Source organism: Peromyscus californicus, unplaced genomic scaffold, assembly GCF_007827085.1.
Source record: "Peromyscus californicus insignis strain IS unplaced genomic scaffold, ASM782708v3 Scaffold_3__1_contigs__length_106647218, whole genome shotgun sequence".
NCBI lineage: Eukaryota > Metazoa > Chordata > Mammalia > Rodentia > Cricetidae > Peromyscus > Peromyscus californicus.
In genome coordinates, this window is record NW_026294551.1 from 52,370,391 (window position 1) to 52,389,739 (window position 19,349).

At 49.2% G+C, this 19,349-nt stretch overlaps 1 protein-coding gene across 1 annotated transcript; it reads left to right on the plus strand.

Moving 5' to 3' along the window:
- Positions 1–800: 800 nt before the first annotated feature.
- On the plus strand, positions 801–19,122 carry Pelp1 (proline, glutamate and leucine rich protein 1). Its single transcript, XM_052757771.1, has 17 exons — positions 801–1,179; positions 4,563–4,627; positions 4,997–5,102; positions 9,373–9,522; positions 9,728–9,799; positions 13,632–13,691; positions 13,959–14,109; positions 14,413–14,542; positions 14,651–14,738; positions 15,089–15,177; positions 15,256–15,372; positions 15,487–15,634; positions 15,741–15,900; positions 16,813–16,868; positions 17,034–17,240; positions 17,351–18,829; positions 18,979–19,122. Exons 1-17 carry the CDS (start codon positions 931–933, stop codon positions 19,069–19,071), a joined length of 3,420 nt encoding a protein of 1,139 aa, XP_052613731.1. The 5' UTR covers positions 801–930; the 3' UTR covers positions 19,072–19,122.
- The last annotated feature ends 227 nt before the right edge of the window (positions 19,123–19,349 follow it).

The window sequence follows — 19,349 nt, forward strand, 5'->3', positions numbered from 1 at the left end:
CCCGTCTGGAGTGTGTGAGGGGTGTGTGTGTGTGTGTGTGTGTGTGTGTGTGTGTGTGTGTGTACATATATGCTTTTTGTTGTTTTAACTGGTGCTCGGGATTGAACAGAGGGACTCCCTCATATTAAGTAAACACTCTACCACTGAGTTACACCCTCAGCCCAAGCTAATGTATTTAGCAAGCAGAATCTCGGGACTTGAGAATTGGATAGGGAACTGAGAACATATATGGATATTGAATCTGAATCTAACCATTACTTAAGTGCAGTTATTAAGGTGTTGGCTAGTGTATTAGAGAAACTTGGGGCAGCAGCTAAGTATTCAAGGATGCAATGATTAAATCATGGCACAGCCAATGAAATTAACGGATGTGAGTGTAAAAAGCCAAGGGCAAACCCTACTCTTGCAAAAACAAACTGTATGTTTGCGTATAGACTAATGTAAGTACACACATTACTGTGGGAGTGCCTTGGGGACGGAATGGCACTTCCCTTTTTTCTCCATGGCATGTGCACAGTCTGATTTGTTTTTCCGTTGTTGGAAATGCAGTTTAGAATGTTCCTGATTTCAGACTTGGGGGCTCGCTCTTTGGATAGGATTCCTGAGCCCCGGGGAGACGGAGACCAGAAGCCAGACGGGATTGAAATCTTTCAGACTCCCGCGCCTTTCCTGCTGACCACGTGTCTGGCCGCCGGAGCACCGCCTCCGCCCCGCCCTACGGCGCCTGGCCCCGGGCAAGCGGCTCCCTCCCTAGCCGCCTCGGCGCCGGCACCGCCCACATTGCGCATGCTCCCTCCTGCAGCAAGGGCGTCAGCCCCCATTCATCCCGCGCGCGCGGTCGCAGCCCCCTCCTCAAGACCCCTCCCCGAGGGGCGTGCGTCGCGCTTGTGTTTGCGTCATCACGCTACGCCATTGCTCGAGCCTGGGAAGATGGCGGCAGCCGTTCTTAGTGGGCCCTCCGCGGGCTCCCCGGCTGGGGCTCCTGGCGGGACTGGGGGTCTCTCTACGGTGGGGTCGGGCCCGCGTCTGCGTCTGCTGCTGTTGGAGAGCGTTTCTGGGTTGTTACAGCCGCGAACGGGGTCCCCCGTCGCCCCTGTGCATCCCCCAGTCCACTGGGCCCCACATTTGCCCGGGCTCATGTGCTTATTGCGGCTGCATGGGACAGTGGGTGGGGCTCAGGTAAGTCTGCAGCTCGCGCGGTCATCGTGGGAAGGCTGGTGAGGCCGCCAGGACTGTTATCACGCCTTCCTGAAGCTGCAGCTGTGAGCTTGAGGAGAGCAGAGCCGCGGGTGGAGAGTAGTTCTCATTTACCATTCGGGACGGGATTCACGTATTTCATTATCTGCCGTTTCCCCAGGGAAAAATTAGGCCTTGTTTGGTAGGTCATTGATAGGCACAAAGAAATGTGCCTATCAGTTCCATGCCAGGTTATTTAACTAGTTGAATGCTTTTCAGCATTTTTCTCTTGGCGAAACTTTTTTGGGGGTGTTTTCCCTGGGGTAACTGAACCCAGATATTTACCAGCTCTTAGCTGAGGACCTAATCCCCCGTTAGACGCTTCAATAGCAGCCATGATGGCGATGCAGACAAAATGCTGTAACACAAAATTGAATCTGGAATGAAGCCCCTAACCCGGGATAGAGTATTGAGATTTCCACGAAGGAACGGAAAATACGGGCATTGTTTAGGGTGGTAGGGGTTTAGATATTGAAGGAAGGGGAGTAGGTAGAGTTGAGGCAGGAGAGGGTAGGTAGGCAGGCAGTGGACAACGTTGTAGACCTGGTTAGGAGCCTGTGCACAAAAAATTCACATGCATTCAGTCCTGCAAGCTAGAAACCCGAGTGTCATCCCCAGTATGTGGTTTCTTACACACTTCCATAAGCAGTCTGTGAAGTTCTGCCTTGTTTTCTTTTGGAGACAAGTCTCACTGTGTGGTCCTGACTGGTCTGGAACTTGTTGAGCTCTTAACTTCCGGTGCCTGGGATTGCTGGGATTAAAGGCAAATGCTGTCTTGCTCAGCTGTGTGTGCTTGTTGATGTTGATGGGTATGGACAAGGGTAGCACATTGCACAGGTCAGAGTGCTAGGACAGCGGTCAGGTCCTCAAGTTCCTGTCACTCGACTAGGTCTCTTGGCAATGGTGTAAGCCAGGCTAGCTAGCCCAGGAGCTTCTGTGGATGCTTTTACCTCCTGTTTCTCAATAGGGGATACTAGGGTTGCAGATCTTATACTGCTATTATGGCAGGGTTCTGGGGACCAAGCTTGGGTAGACAGGATTGTGTGGTAAGTGCTTTTATCTGCTACTCTCTCTTCAGACCTCAGTTGGGTGATTGTTTGGAATAATCCAGTTGTCTACCCCATTAACGTTGTTTGTTTGTTTGTTTTAGAAATCCCTCTCATTTTACCAGTCACCTGTTTTTGTTCTGTTATAGATGTACACTGACTAGTTAGTCCTTCAGTGAGCCCTGCACACATATTTCCCGGATTGTTGTCAGCGGAGACATTTTCTCTAATGTTAATGTCATCTTTACTGTTCCTGCTGAGGCACTGTGGCTGTCACCTGGGCTATGGAAACCTGCTTGTGCTGCTTTAGTCTTACTGGTGTTACCTGTTTCTCTCTCTTACACACACACACCACAGAGCAGAGAGAAGGAAGAGCAATCTGTAGTGAGAAATGCACGCAGGGCTTAGCCGTATGTGAGGCATTATGGGAAAGTAGCTGTTGGCCATTCTGGTCTTTGAAGATGCATTTTATTACCCTTTGTGTGTAGGGGTTGGAGCTGCATCATGGCTAACGGAATTGAGTGGGTCTTTTTGTTTCCCCTGGTAAATCCTGATTAAATATGTACCTGTGGCTTTTTTTTAAAAATTTTTTTCTTTCTGTTTTTAGATTTTATTTCGCGCGTGTGTGTGTGTGTGTGTGTGCGCGCGTGCGTGTAAGAGTGATGTTTGCCTGCATGTTTGTGTGTGCACTACATGTGTATTGGTCCCATGGAGATCAGAAGGGCATTGGATCCCCTGGAACTGGAGTTGCAGATGGTTGTGAACCACTACATGGGTGCTAGCATTTGAACCTGTGTCCTCTTGAAGTGCTCATAACCACTGAGCCGTCTCTCCAGCTTTTGTTAAGGCATTTCTGGGTTGCCTAGGTCTTGCTCTGTAGACCAGGCTGGCCTTGGACTCAGAGATCTACCTGCCTTTTTTCCTCCCTGGTACTCATGGGATTAAAGATGTGTGCCACAGGCTTCATCTGTGGGTTTTTTTTTGGTTTTTTTTTTTTTTTTGTTTTTTGTTTTTGTTTTTTCGAGACAGGGTTTCTCTGTGTAGCTTTGCGCCTTTCCTGGAACTCACTTGGTAGCCCAGGCTGGCCTCAAACTCACAGAGATCCGCCTGGCTCTGCCTCCCGAGTGCTGGGATTAAAGGCGTGCGCCACCACCGCCCGGCTGTTTTGTTTGTTTTTAAGACAGGGTTTCTCTCTGTAGCCCTGGCTGTTCTGGAACTAGCTCTGTAGATCAGGGTGGCCTCAAACTCAGACCCACCTCCCATGTACTGGGATTAAAGGTGTGAGCCACCAAGCCAGGCTTCACCTGTACTTTGATGTAAGGTCAGGTGTGGAGTTTCCACTTGTGACAGGTCCTCAGAGCTCAATGTTTTGGATTTGGAGCATTTTGGATCTTCTAATTGTGAGTGTTCAGCGTGTTTACCTTATGAATTTCTTATTTACACTTTCTTCCACCTAGGAAATAAGCTACCCAGCACCTAAAAACAGTGTTTCTCCTAAAGTAAACATTAAGCACACTATTAAACATGTACTGAATAAATTAATGAACAACTTCTCCCACCTGAGTAGGGACTTTTTTTTTCAATATAAAAGTTAAACACTTATTAATTTTGTGTATGTATGGATGTATGCATGCCATGGTGCTCATGTGGAGGTCAGAGGACAACTTTGGGAGTTGGCTCCTGCCATGTAGCTTCTGGGAGTCAAATACCGGTTGTCAGGCTTGTTGAGCCATGTAGATGGTCCTGGGATCTTGTTTATTTTATCCAGCTGTGCCTTCTTCTGACTAGTGTAATGTGGAATTAGAAAGAATGAGCCAGGCGCTGGTGGTGGCCTTATTGTTGAAATCTAGTAGATGAGTTAGGCTGTTCTCTCGTGCATTGGTATTTTGCCTGCATGTATGTCTGTGTGAGGGTGTTGGATCCCCTGGAACTGGAGTCACAGACAGTTGTGAGCTGCCATGTGGGTGCTGGGAATTGAACTTGAGTCCTCTGGAAGGGCAGCCAGTGCTCATAACCTCTGAGCCATCTCTCGAGTCCTGGGCTGTCCTCTTTTAGCTCTGTGTTTTTGTGTTTTCTTTTTTGTGTGGGAGATGAGGGAGGTCGTCAGACAAGATAGAACTTGAGGAAACAGCTGTGACACAGGCTAATGGCCTTTTTGGACTCAGGAAGTGCACCTTCAGAAAACCTTCTTAGGCGCAGGGACGGTGAAGGGGTTGGAGAATCTCTTCAGCATCTTTAGTGGCCTTTGCCTGATTGACTCCTGTTTTCCTCCACTTCTAGAATCTTTCAGCTCTTGGGGCTTTGGTGAATCTCAGTAATGCACATCTTGGTTCCATCAAAACTCGGTAAGTCTTTAACCCTCTTTCTTCAGGATGGTGTACCTGTAGGAAGGGGGTTGAGTGTGTATTTATGTATCCTTTGTCCCCACCCCATGGATTCAAGAGCTTTTTCCCATTCCAAGAGCTGTGGAGAGTTTCCTTCTGTGAGCTCACTTGAACTCACCATTTCCATCTCCTGGTCCCCACTGAGATTAGCTCTGCTTCCTTCTTGCCTGAGACTCTACCTCAGCCTGAGCCCTCCCTGTGTCTCGGGAGAGAGGAACCACAGGAGATCTGGGGATGGAGTCTAACTGCAGCCCCACAAGAACAAAAGAACAGTCAGTGGTTTGCTCTGCAGTCTGGCCTCCACCTCCTCATCACTGTCTCGTTTGGAAGGTTTGAAGGCCTGTGTCTGCTGTCCTTGCTGGTAGGGGAGAGCCCCACGGAGCTGTTCCAGCAGCACTGTGTCTCCTGGCTTCGGAGCATTCAGCAGGTGTTGCAGGTAAGGATCTGCTCCCCTCGGTTCTGCCCCCAGGATGGGTCAGGTGTGTTTGGACATTAGCTCTGGGGACAGAATGAGTGAAAACAGTTTCCTGCTTTGTGGACAGAGGAGATTAAGCTTCAACTAGAGATCTTTCTAAACCTCCGAATCTGAGAGCTTACTTTACTTGTTTGCCCTTTCGCACACCGCAACTCAGTGTCACGGCTTCCTTCCTAAGGAGTGACACCTCTGCCGTTTTCTGTAAGTCCTTAGGTGTGTTTCCGCCTATGGCTTCGTTACCCTTACGACATTTTAACCTCTCTCCCTAACACCCCTGTGCCCTCTGCACTTAAGTACTGTGTAAGCAAGTTGTGTGCTAAGCTTAGGGTAAGAGGTTCTTGGACTCCACTTGGATGGCTCTTAAGTCTATATAGGGACTGGGATATTTTTTATAAACCAGTAGTTTGCAGATAGCAGTTTAGCCATGGAGTTTCTGTTAAATTCTGTGTTTCAGTCCTGTAAAAATGGAAACAATTCTTAGCTTATGGGCCATGTAAAGTAATATCCTCACATGGCACAGTTTGCAGATTTCTAGTTTAACAGAAGTCACTTGAACTGAGACTGATACAGCTGACTGTGAAGGAACACCTATTACAGTAAAGACTACTTCTCTGAGAATGTAGACTGGGAATCTGACGCCCACCTAGGGTGGTGTGGATTTAGGGATAGGGCCAGAAGTTTACCAGTGCTTTTCTGTTCTGATCAGTAAATTGGGCTACACAGTGTTCTAAGAGTGTAAAAGCTCTATAAAGAGGAAGTTGATCATTTGAAGAATGATAACCATGGCAAGTTGGTGGGGTTGAGATGCAATTGGGGAGGGAGATGTAGGAGAACCAGCCATGGACTTATTTTTTTTTTTATTTTTTATTTTTTTTGGTTTTGTTTTTTGTTTTTTGAGACAGGGTTTTTCTGTGTAGCTTTGGAGCCTTTCCTGGGACTCGCTTTGTAGCCCAGGCTGGCCTTGAACTCACAGAGATCGCCTGCCTCTGCCTCCCGAGTGCTGGGATTAAAGGCGTGCGCCACCACCTGGCTTCAGCCATAGGCTTTTATTTTATAAGGAATTTGGCCTTTATTCTCTGAGTGGTGGCAGTTCACTAGAAGTTCAAGTAGATTTCTTGCTGCTCTAACACAATGCCACAGATTGAGATATAGAACAGGTTTATCTGAATCATGGTTCTAGAAGCTGGACTATGGCAAGTTGAAGGAGAACCATCTCTTGAGGACCTGCTTGCTCCATTATAACATGGTGGATGGTATCAGTGGGATCTGGGGGTGGGAATGAGTGAGTGTATGTGTGCTGAGCTTTCCTCTGTATCAGAGCTGCTCCTGTGGTAACTGGTCTCCTGACTCAGTCAGGGAAATATGCTGCCTCAGCACTGTTGTGTTGGGGATGAAGAATCCAGTAGGTGTAATTTGGAGGCTGTGCAAACCGTAGTGGTGACAGTGAAGTATAACACGAATCTTAAAAGGTCTTATTATAAACAACCCAGAGCCAGATATCAGGGTGAAAGCTGAAAGACCAGAGAAGCAGAACAGCCAGCCACTAGCTTACCTCAAGAGAGTGGGTTCCTGTTTCCACACACCTTATATACCGTCCTGTGTCCTGCCATATTACTTCTTGGGATTAAAGGTGTGTGCCACCACTGCCTGAACTCTATGTCTAATTTAGTGGCTGGCTCTGTCCTCTGATCCCCAGGTAAGCTTTATTGGGGTACACAATATATCACCACAGTGAAGTGGTGGGAATGACATCTTCCCGTTTGAAATTTTCCCTCTGGGTTCTGGGTGAAGAAGGAAGCAGTAGGAAGCAGTAAGGAGAGGACTGGAAGAAGGAGGACCAGGTAGATGACTTGGAGAGAGTCGAGGACCTTTGCAGTAGCCTGCACGAGGTGGTAGTGGTGGAGCTGATAGAGTTAGGTGCGTTTGACAGATTGATTGATTGGCTTGAGGGAGAAGACATGACATCATGATTTGTGGCCTTCAGAACCTTGGAAGGCAGTCAAGACTCAGAGGGAATAAAGGAAAACACTGAGTGTGACCTGGAGTGTTGAGTAGCAGCCATTTCAGTAAACATCCTCTTGATGTGACCATGACCTGGAAGAGGGCTTCTGTTGCTGTGTTTTCCCAGGGGAGTTATCTGTCTAGCCAGGAGTGAAGCTGAGGGTGGGTTTTGGTCTGTGTCCTTGCCAGCTAAGTGTCTACCACGCTGAGTGTCAGTGGAGGAGGAGTTTACTGAAAAGGCTGAGACTGACACAGCAGGCCCCGAGATAACCAGGATTGTGGGTTGGATGGAACCCAAAGGAAGAGGGAGGAGTAAGTAAGATTGTGAGTTGGATGGACTCCAGGAGGGGAGTCACTTCTGTTTATCTTCCTGGGAGTGACCTCTGTTTATAGTCTAGAGGTGGCACCAGACTGACCCAGAGTCATTTACAATCTTAGTTAATGAGACGAGTGAAAGTGGTTTTTTTTAGATTTATTTATTTATTATGTATACAGTGTTATGCCTACATGTATCCCTGCATGCCAGAAGAGGGCAACAGATTTCATTAGAGATGGTTGTGAGCCACCATGTTGCTGGGACTTGAACTCGGGACCTTTGGAAGAGCAGCTAGTGTTCTTAACTGCTGAGCCATCTCTCCAGCCCCCATGAAAGTGGTTTTGAAGAGCTGTAGACACAGCTGGATTGGATTGGGATGAGAAGCAACTTCGAGAAGAGGGAAAGAAGTGAGGGAGATACAAGATCCTTTCAAGATTCTGATTGTCAGAGGAGCCAGAATTGGGCAGTGCATGGGGTTTGGGGCTAGAGTTTTGTATTTGCTCGAAGAAAGACTTTCTAACATGGGGGCCACTTGAGCCTGTGCCCGTGTCGGTGGGAGAGAAGAAAGGTTACTGAGCCCAGTGCAGGGCCATGTGTGGCCAGGAGGAGGGGAGGAGGCCTACATTTTCAGGCTTGGGAGTTGGAAGCTAAGGTAGTCCTGGTCTTTGGCTTCAGTTTTTTTCGGCCAAATTGAAGGCAAGGCCATGCGGGATGACAGTGGTGGGGATTGGGATTTGGAAGTTCAGTGGAGAAAGCTAGCTGGAGAGAAGTGTAGTGGGATTGCTGGGCAGTGTTGAAGGCCTGTTTGTAGTTCGTGGGCCCAGCTGTTCTTGCTTTTTAAAATGAAGGGATTTGTCAAGATGGCTTAGCGGGTAAGGCCACTTGCTGCCAAGCCCGATAACCTTGGTTCAGTCCTGGATATGAGGAAGGAAAACTGGCTCCTGAAGGGTGTCCTCTGACTTCATGCTCCTGCCTTCACAAATCAGTCAGTCGATCATCAATCAGTAAGAGAAGAAGATAGAGAATGAATGAATGAATTCCTTCTGCGATAAGCTAACACCCAGGCCACCCTCCTGCTGCCTTAGCTCCTTTGATAGCTAGGCCTGCAGGCACAGCCGGTGCCTGGCTCTTCATATTTTCTTAGTTAATATTCTTCTCTGGGTTGTTGGCACATAGTCTCCTCTGGTTTAGAAGAAGATGTATGCCAAGTGATTGTTTTATTCCCCCCTTCAGGTTCTTGTTAATTTTCCAGAAAAGTCCTGAAACAAAGTAGCTTTTCCCCATGAATTCCAGGGTGGGTGTGAGTTACACTTGGAGAGATGGGGCAGAGAAATGCAGTGTGGGAGATAAGGACCTTTGAGATCTAAACACTCAGGTCTTTTAGGTGTGGCTTTGTTACTTGTTTTCAAACAGCTTTCCTGTGACGCAGATACATTTTTGTAATTTATTGTTTTTGAGGTTCTGGGGATGGAACCCATTGCCTCATGCATGCTAAGCAAGTGGACATCCCCAGTTTTCCAGACACTAGCTACTAAAATATAAACATGTCCTTTCTACAGACAAGTATGTTCCTTTTGTAACCTCTTTCTTGTTGATGGTAAATGTGGTAAATGTGATGGTAATATTGACATTAGCTGTGGTGTTTCTTTTTTTTTTTTTTTTTTTTTTGGTTTTTCGAGACAGGGTTTCTCTGTGTAGCTTTGCGTCTCTCCTGGAACTCACTTGGTAGCCCAGGCTGGCCTCGAACTCACAGAGATCCGCCTGGCTCTGCCTCCCAAGTGCTGGGATTAAAGGCGTGCGCCACCACCGCCCGGCAGCTGTGGTGTTTCTTGAGAGCCCTGTGGTGTTGTACCCCATGACCCTCTTCCTGTGACAGTGAGGGTAAGGTTTGCCGCATGGGTGCCTTTGCTTTAGTCCCAGGACTCACCACCCACCATGGAGCTGGCTGTGGCTATCCTGAGGGATCTGCTCCGGTATGCATCCCAGCTTCCCACGCTGTTCCGGGACATCTCCACCAACCACCTTCCTGGGCTTCTTACTTCCTTGCTGGGCCTCAGACCAGAGGTGAGACTTCGCAGTTCTGGCTTTTATACTGTTTGGATTAAATAATGTTATAGGAACTGTTTAGGGAGTAGGACTTAGAAAGTGTGAGACTAAGAAAATAGTGACTGACTATTCAGGATAAGAGACCTTGGGGCCAGGGAGGAGACGGAAGAGTATGTATGGGCTGTTGATGCTTGGCCTCTTCTGATTTCTGCTTTTCCCACAGTGTGAGCAATCAGCTTTGGAGGGAATGAAGGCTTGTGTGACCTATTTTCCTCGGGCCTGTGGCTCTCTAAAAGTAAGTACTTAGGAAACTGTGACAGCTCTCCACTTAGATTCCATCCCTGCCATTTCTAAGCTCTTATCGCAACATTATTGGATAATGATGCTACCATGGAGTACTTATTTAGTCCTCACAGTGAGGACATGGCTGTAAATTACCTGCCTAAGATGAATAGGGCTTGGAGCTTGTCTGTCTAGTGCTAGGGCCCATAAGCTCCTTCCTCTTCTGTCCCTCTCTCACACCCTCTTGTATTAATTTTTAAATTTAGATTTATTTCTTAAAAAGCTATGTGTATGAGTATTTTGCTTGTGTGTTTCTCTATGAGCCACACATGTCTCTGGTGCCTGCAGAGGCCAGAAGGTGTTAAGTCTTCCAGAACTGGAGTTAACAGATGGTTGTGAGCTGCCATGTGAGTGCTGGGAACCAAACCAGAGTCCTCTCTGCAAGAGCGACCAGTATGCTTAACAGCCGAGCCATCTCTCCAGCCCTGCTACCGCCACCCCCTTTCTAATGACTGCTTGACCACTGAGCTGCGCTCCAGGCCCCACCCTCAACCCTCTCTTCCTAGTCTTCCTGTTGATCTTTAGAACGCTCTGCTTGATTTTACTGCTGTCCTACCTGCTCCTGAAACAGTAAGAGGTGTTACTGTTAACATCAGGAAGGATGGTGCTAAAGAGACTTTAGTAGCACCCCCCTTTATTTCTGGCTTTGGTGTTTCTGGTTTCAGCTCCCCTTGTTTAGGCAGAAATGGTAGCATGGCTTTGTCATGGAGAAGGTGCTTGCCACCAAGCCTTTCCTTGCCAATTTCACTCAGAGAAGACTTGCTCTTACAGTCGATCCCAGCATGTCAGCATTTCCCCTTTCCCATTAAGTTAAGAACTTTAAGCCTCTTCACTTAAAGGAAGTGCTTTAGAGCTTCCCTTTGGCAAGCCTGAGTGAACAGCATTTGAGCTCACCCTAAAGTAAAAGAAGGGTTGTTGGAGCACAAGCACCGTGCTCTAATGTCTGACAGTGCAGAGAGCAGCTTGGATGCCGAGAAGGAGAACGAGGTTGTGTACAACTCCACAGCGGCCTGCTCTTACAGTCGCTGTGGTTTACTATCAGAGGTCGTTAAGCTCTTACTGTACCCAGTTTGTGACTTAACTTTGATAGGTCAGTGTGTTAGTAAAAACATAGACGGGGGTGGGGGTGCTTGCCCTGGGGTGGCTGAGGAAGGAGGATCGTGAGTTTGGAGTTAGTCTAGGTTGTACAGTGAAACTTAAAAACAACAACAACAACCAAAAAAAACCCAGCAAAACAAATTAAACATAAAACCTACCATATATGTGATTTGAAATTACTTATAACATAAAAAAACATATAGCCTACTCTTTCTCTCTATCTCTATCTATCTATCTATCTATCTATCTATCTATCTATCTATCTGTATATATATACATATATATATAAATTTGGAATTTATGGTTTCAACAGTCTACTGGAGGTGTTGATACATATTGCTTGTGGATAAGGGGTGTGTGTCACTAACTAGTTACCTACAGTATGTGAAGTCTCAAAGCAGGTATTTCTCAGTGAACATATTTGTACTGATTCTTCCATTTTCATTTGGGTGCTCTTAATCACAACTAATAGAAGTTGTAAGTGATCAGGACAGGATTTTTGTTTTTTTCTTTTCTGCTGTGGAATGAGCTCAATCCAACCATTGAATTACATCCTCAGCCTTCTCAGAGTTACAGTTTAAATTCATAAAACAAAAATGCATGGAATTAGGAACATTCTCTTTCAGTTAAAGTGTTTTGAAATAGTTTAAAAATTACAGACTAGAGCTGGCAAGGTGGCTTAATGTGTAAGGCACTTGCCACTGAGTCTGATGACTTTAATGTGTAAGGCACTTGCCACCGAGTCTGATGACTTTAATGTGTAAGGCACTTGCCACCGAGTCTGATGACTTGGGTTTGATTCCCAGAACCTAGGTGGTGGAAAGAAAAAAATCAACATTGGGCTGGAGAGATGGCTCAGAGGTTAAGAGCACAGGTTGTTCTTCCAGAGGTCCTGAGTTCAATTCCCAGCACCCACATGGTGGCTCACAACCATCTGTAATGAGATCTGACGCCCTCTTCTGGCCTGAAGTCATATATGTAGGCAACAGTGTAGTATACATAATAGATAGATAGATAAATAAATGAATAAATAAATAGATAAATAAATACTTTTTAAAAATATCAACATATATGAGACATGCATGTGCAAAAACACAAAAATTAAAAATAAATCTTTTAGAATAGGATATGTAAATTTATTAACAGGTTAAATAAGATCTTTAAGAAAATTTGTATATGCGTGTGATCCCTTTGTGCACATGGTAAGTTGGAGAATAACTTTTAGGAGTAGATCTCTCTTACCATGGGCTCTGGTTACTGGGCTTTGACTGGATGAGCTGTCTAGCCAGCTCAGGTCATGCTTTAAAGTAGTAATTTTAAGGTAGAGAGCATTCCTTCAGTGACTAGGAGAAATAGAGAAGTAAAGGTTCTGTTATTTACCTGTCCTCCAGGGACTTTGTAGAAGTATGGCACACCTAGAAGGCACAGGGATATTCAGGGATCAAGAACTACCTTGGTTTCCCTTGTACCTGGTGAGTTTAAAGGAAGTAGTTATGAGCCCCAGATGATCACTGTGGCAGATCTGCACAGTCTACTGGTATGAGGTCATCAGGGTCCTGGGTCAAGCAAGCTAGATCTAGGGAGCTGGTCTTCATGAGAAGTTATGGAAAGCACATTTCAGGATTGCCCACAGTGAGAAACTAGAAGGGAAGGGAGAACTAGAAACTCAGGGTGACTGAGCCCTACTTCTGGTATGAGAGAATGGTACCCATTCACAGTGGGTACCATGGCGGCGTAGAATTACAATTCACTGTAGAACTAGGTCTTGTTAAGTCTGTGATTTGAATTTGTGATGCATGCAGTTGATGTGTTAAGGTCTGTTACAATGTGAAAGGAACAAATGAGTTCATTGCTGACAGTCATTGGTCCTGCTGATAAGCGTATTTGTTTGCATTTCAAATTGAGAGAGCCAGGTGTGATGGTGTAAGCCTTTAATCCCAGCCCTTGGGAGGCAGAGGCAGGTGGTTCTCTGAGTTCAAGGCCAGCCTGATCTCAAAGCGAGTTCCAGGATTAGCCAGAGCTGTTACATAGAGAAGCTCTGTCTCAAAAACAAAAGAAAAAGAAAAAAATGGAGAGATATACTACATTTTACTTAGTTACTGAAACTAATGATGGATTTCCCCCAGTATTACTCATGTATTCACAAGCCCCCCTTTTCTACCTCAAATCAGTTGTGGACCTTAGGCTGAACACTCACTCCTCACCCTCTTGTATCAGGCAGAGGGTTTGCTAATAGACATGTGTCAGCTCCAAGATTTGCTGCCTTTGCTCTGCCCCTCCACAGCCTGCTCTTGTGACCCAGTCCTGTGCCCATCCCTCTGGGCAGTGCATTCATTCTGGGTCCTCATTTCTGTACCTCAGCTCATGGAGTCGGACTGCGGGTAGTTGTTTTTCAGAACTGCCATCTGGCTTCAGAAGAAAGGACTGTCATTGCAAAAACTAGCAGAGGGACCCCAGTTGTTTTGGGGGCAGGGGCCAGGCCGTTTTTCCCTGGAAGGAGGCTAAGAACCAGAGCTCATGTTCAGGGTGTCTCTCTACCACAGAAATGCACCTGCTAATAACCTGTCCCTGTCCCATGGATGCCTGACGCTTCCTGTGTCTATAGGAAAGCAGAATCTCAGGTGGAAAGACTGCTGTGGAGAATCTTGTCACTGCCCCATAACCTCTTCCCTTCTTCCTTCCTCCAGGGCAAGCTGGCTTCCTTTTTCCTGTCTCGGTTAGATGCCTTGAACCCTCAGCTCCAACAGGTAAAGGGAAGGGAGAGGCACAGAGCCCAGGGGTTCTGACCTGGGCTATCTTTTAGGGCTCATTCTTAGGCATTATTTGTTAGAGCATTTGGACCCTCTTCTTGCTTTCTCCCCGTTAATGTACACAATTCCTGCTTTCGTTCTCTTAGAGATTCGTGCTTCCCTGTTCCTTGAGCTCTTGTTGATCTCTGTCTCTCTGGTATTAGTGGGGTGGGAGACCCAGGGCTGAGCTAGTTCCTTTCTGACCAGCTTTCTGCCCTTTTGCAGTTGGCCTGTGAGTGTTACTCCAGGTTGCCCTCTTTAGGTGCTGGCTTTTCCCAGGGTCTGAAGCACACAGAGAACTGGGAGCAGGAGCTGCACAGCCTGTTGGCCTCGTTGCACAGCTTGCTGGGGACCCTGTATGAGGGAGCAGAGACCGGTAGGGACTTTGTGGTCAGGAGATGGATGGGCTTCCACGGGCTGTGTGGCAGAAGGGAACAGGAGGGTGGTCCAGAGAGGCAGGACAGTGGGTTTCTGGGCATCAGGGATGAGAAGATAAGCGTGTCATCTACCGCAAATGAGAAAGGATGGGGGCTGGAGAGATGGTTCAGTGGTTCAGAACCCTGACTGCTCTTCCAGAGGACCGGGGTTTGAGTCCCAGCACCCACCTGGCAGCTCACACAAATGAAAAAGGAGGGATGGGAGAAAGACAGAGTGTACAGGTGCTTGTGTTGCTGCCCAGCTCCTGTGCAGAGTGAAGGCCCTGGAGTAGAGATGCTGCTTTCCCAATCAGAAGATGGTAACACTCATGTCCTCCTCCAGCTTCGGCAGAGGTTTTCAGGACTGGCCCGTTGCCTGGGGCTCATGCTCAGGTGTGTAGGTATTGGAGGGAATGGTCTTGGGGCTGGAGAAGTTGAGGTGGGTGTATGGAGTCAAGCTCCGGTGACTGCTCTGAGGTTCTCTTTGCTCTGGTTCTCTAGCTCTGAGTTTGGGGCTCCTGTGTCCGTTCCTGTGCAGGAAATCTTGGACCTCATCTGCCGGATTCTCAGCATCAGTAGCAAGAATATTGTGAGTGGACTTTGTCTTCTACTTGTAGCCTTGCCTGGGACCCTGGGCATCTGGACAGCACCCACAGTGTCATCTCTGAAACTTTGTCCCTGACACATGTGTGGCTGTCAGTGGACTCGCTCACACAGAGCAGAGCCACCTGTGGTCAGTACAGAGAGTGAGTTTAGGGGTGAGCCATGGCATTGTTGAAGGGCTCAGCTCTCCTCTCCTGCAGGATGGGAGATGGGTTTGGGTCGAGTTGGGCCAGGGAGTGGGTCCATGTTGTACAGTCTGATTCACCTGCTCTCTTTCTGTCTTTCTCTGGTTCTCCTTTCCTTTTTCCATCTTTCTTTTGCTGAATTTTTCTTCAGAACTTGCTTGGAGATGGTCCCCTCAGGCTGCTGCTGCTGCCCTCTATCCACCTGGAAGCCTTGGACTTGCTCTCTGCACTGATCCTTGCGTAAGTGGGATGGTCATGGTGTGGAGAGGGAACGAACCTACTGGAAATGAAGGCCACTGTTCCATCCTCTGCCCCCAGGTGTGGAGGCAGACTCTTGCGTTTTGGGGCCCTGATCAGCCGCCTGCTTCCCCAGGTCCTCAGCACCTGGAGCCCTGGGAGGGATACTCTGGCTCCAGGCCAGGAGAGGCCCTACAGGTGATTGTCCAGGAAGGGGATAGAGTGGAGAGGGTGGTGAGGATACGTAGGTGCCCCAGGGGCTGTGGCATGTCGGGCCTTATTCATACCCTGCTCTCCTTGCTCCTGCTCCAGCACCATTCGGACCAAGGTGTATGCTATCTTAGAGCTGTGGGTGCAGGTTTGTGGGGCCTCAGCAGGGATGCTCCAGGGAGGAGCCTCAGGAGAGGCCTTGCTCACCCACCTACTCAGTGACATCTCTCCACCAGCGGATGCTCTGAAGGTGAGTGAGACCTTGGCTCCTGTTCCCCCAGCTCCTGTGTCTGTTTCCTGACTGTCCTGACTTCCTGTTTGCCTGTTCGCGTGACTGTGTTTCCTTTTACCACAAGCTGTGTGGTCCCAGAGGAAGCTCCGATGGAGGTTTGCAAAGTGGAAAGCCAAGTGCCCCGAAGAAGCTAAAGCTTGATGTGGGAGAAGCTTTGGCCCCCTCCAGCCACAGAAAGGGAGACAGGAACGCCAACAGCGATGTGTGTGCAGCTGCACTGAGAGGTGGGTCGACGGGAAACGAAAAGCCAAACCCAGTTGGCAAAGGAGAGAGAGCACGCAGGAGCAGACAGTCATGCCGTGTAGCTGGAGAGTTTTCTCTCCGGTCCCACCAAACCCCAGCAGTCCAACAGTCCACTTATAAAATAAACACACAGATGCTTATATTATTTAAACTGTTTGGCCTAATGGCTCAGGCTTCTAGCTATCTAGTTCTTACATCTTAAATTAATCCATTTCTATAAATCTATACCTTGCCACGTGGCTCATGGCTTACAGGCATCGTCACATGCTGCTTGTCATGGCGGCGGCTGGCAGTGTCTCTTCCCACCTTCCTGTTCTCTCAGTTCTCCTCTCTGTTAGTCCCGCCTATACTTCCTGCCTGGTGGCCAATCAGTGTTTTATTTATTGACCAATCAGAGCATTTGACATACCATCCCACAGCAATGCCGCCTTTAGATTGGGGATCAGGTAGTCTTTCCTGATCTTCCAAGGTCTCAGTTTAATTTACTCAGGCACTTTACATGTGCACTGTGTGTGCCGGGGCAGTACGAGCACTTGGGGGAATCCATGGATCCATGCCAGTGGAGTTCATGTGCCCTGCAGAGCAGGATGCTTGGGGGCTTCTCTGTAGGCAGAAGTTAAGTGAATGCCATGCAGTTAGTCGATGGCTTTCCTTGGGTCCATGTATTCTTACTATCTGCAGTCTCGTTGTCAAGGTGAGGCCAGTTCTCAAGTATACAGATAGACAACGATAATGTCTTAGCTGCATTATCTGTCATCCCCATTTTATACCAGTGGAAGAAAACCGAGAGGGTAAATGCCTTGCCCAGGGTAGGCAGTGGCAGAACTGGGTGCCCTGTTGGCCTGTATGTCTTTGCATTTCAGTCTGCCTCTGACTTGCCATTCTGTTCTCAGGCCTCAGCCGGACCATCCTCATGTGTGGGCCTCTCATCAAGGAGGAGACTCACAGGGTTAGTGGAGATGGTCCTCTTGGAGTCTGGGGAGGGGGCCACTGCCCTGTGTACTTGGGAGTGTTTACCCCAGAGGTGGGCCCATTAAAACCTGGGAACAAGGCCCTGGCCTTGAAGGGTTGGGTGGTCTTGGTGACATTTCTCGACTCGCTGTTTTCTTTTCAGAGACTTCATGATCTAGTCCTGCCCCTGGTTGTGAGTGTCCAGCAGGGAGAGGTTCTCGGCGGCTCCCCTTACAACAGCTCCTGCTGTCGCCGAGAGCTCTACCGCCTGCTGCTGGCTTTACTGCTGGCGCCTTCCCCTCGCTGCCCACCTCCTCTTGCCTGTGCCCTGAAGGCTTTCTCTCTTGGCCAAGGGGAAGATAGTCTTGAGGTAATTGCTCACTGGCCAGATCTTTCTCTGATTCCGGGGTTCTTTTGTCCTGATGCTTGCCGTGGGAGACCCTGTGTTCCTGATGCTCTGGCCCTCTCTTCCTTCCTTAGGTTTCCTCCTTCTGCTCCGAAGCATTAGTGACCTGTGCTGCTCTCACACACCCCCGAGTTCCTCCCCTGCAGAGCTCAGGCCCTGCCTGCCCCGCCCCTGCCCCCGTTCCTCCTCCTGAGGCCCCATCTCCGTTCAGGGCCCCCCCCTTCCACCCTCCGGGTCCCATACCCTCCATAGGTGCGATGCCGTCTCCAGGCCCGGCACCTCCAGCAGGCCCCTTGCCCTCGGCAGGCCCCATTCCCACGGTAGGCTCCATGTCCTCAGCTGGCCCTATGCCGTCCACAGGCCCAGTGCCCTCTCGCCCTGGGCCTCCAGCAACAGCCAACCACTTAGGCCTCTCTGTCCCGGGCCTGGTGTCTGTCCCACCCAGGCTCCTTCCTGGCCCCGAAAACCACCGTGCAGGCTCCAGTGAGGATCCTGTCCTTGCTCCTAGTGGGACCCCTCCACCTAGCATACCTCCAGATGAAACTTTTGGTGGGAGAGTACCCCGGCCAGCCTTTGTCCACTATGATAAAGAGGAGGCGTCTGATGTGGAGATCTCCTTGGAAAGTGACTCTGATGACAGTGTGGTGATTGTACCCGAGGGGCTTCCATCCCTGCCACCTCCACCACCATCAGGCAGTCCTCCCCCGGTGGCTCCTACTGGCCCACCAACAGCCTCCCCTCCTGTGCCAGCCAAGGAGGATTCTGAAGAACTGCCTGCAACTCCAGGGCCTCTCCCCCCTCCTCCGCCCCCTCCCCCACCTGTTTCTGGTCCTGTGACACTTCCACCACCCCAGCTGGTCCCTGAAGGGACTCCTGGAGGAGGAGGACCCACAGCCATGGAAGAAGATTTGACAGTTATTAATATCAACAGCAGTGATGAAGAGGAAGAAGAGGAGGAGGAAGAGGAGGAGGAAGAGGAGGAGGAGGAGGAAGAGGACGACTTTGAGGAGGAGGAGGAGGATGAAGAAGAGTATTTTGAAGAGGAAGAGGAGGAAGAGTTTGAGGAGGAATTTGAGGAGGAGGAAGGTGAATTAGAAGAGGAAGAGGAGGAGGAAGAGGAGGAGGAAGAGGAGTTGGAAGAGGTAGAAGAGTTTGGTTCACTAGGGGGAGAGGTGGAAGAAGGTGGACCTCCCCCCCCAACGCTGCCCCCTGCCCTGCCACCTACAGACTCCCCGAAAGCACAGCCTGAGGCAGAGCCTGAACCTGGGCTCTTACTGGAAGTGGAAGAGCCAGGGGCAGAGGAGGTGCCGGGGCCTGAGACGGCGCCCACCCTGGCCCCTGAGGTGCTCCCCTCCCAGGAGGAGGTGGAGCAGGAGGGGGGAAGCCCTACAGCAGGGCCTCCTCAGGAGCTTGTTGAAGAAGAGTCCTCTGCTCCTCCTGCCCTGCTGGAAGAGGGGCCTGAGGGTGGAGGTGACAAGGTGCCACCCCCACCTGAGACACCTGCAGAAGAAGAGATGGAGGCAGAAGCAGAGGCTGCAGCTCCCCAGGAGAAGGTGAGGGTCAGCCCGGGAGGGCACGGGTGGGGCGTTGGGACTGGCCGGCCAAAGACTGCAGTTGCTTATGTAAAGGGAGACTTCGCTCCAGCCTGCCCTAACCTCCTGTGTGTGTGTGACTTTGAATTTTGTGTCTTTGTCCCTAAAAGGAGCAAGACGACACGGCTGCCATGCTGGCTGACTTCATCGACTGTCCCCCTGATGATGAGAAGCCACCCCCTGCCGTAGAGCCCGACTCTTAGCCCCTTCTGCACCCTGACACTTTGTATCCAATAAAGTTACCTCTGTAGATATTCATGTTGCTCTTGGCTCTGGCCACACTGGTCCCCGACTGGAGCTTGAGTGAGTGCTGGAGTTTACTGCGTCCTCTGTAGCTGGCTGTTGTCTTCACGGCCCTGAAGAACCACCTTGGCTTCAAGAAGTAGCTAACTGTCCTGTCAGTCAGTGTTGGAGTTTTCAGTTCTTGTCCTCTGTTGTTGCAGGAGCCTGCTATGTGGTCCAGGCTGGCCATGAATTCATC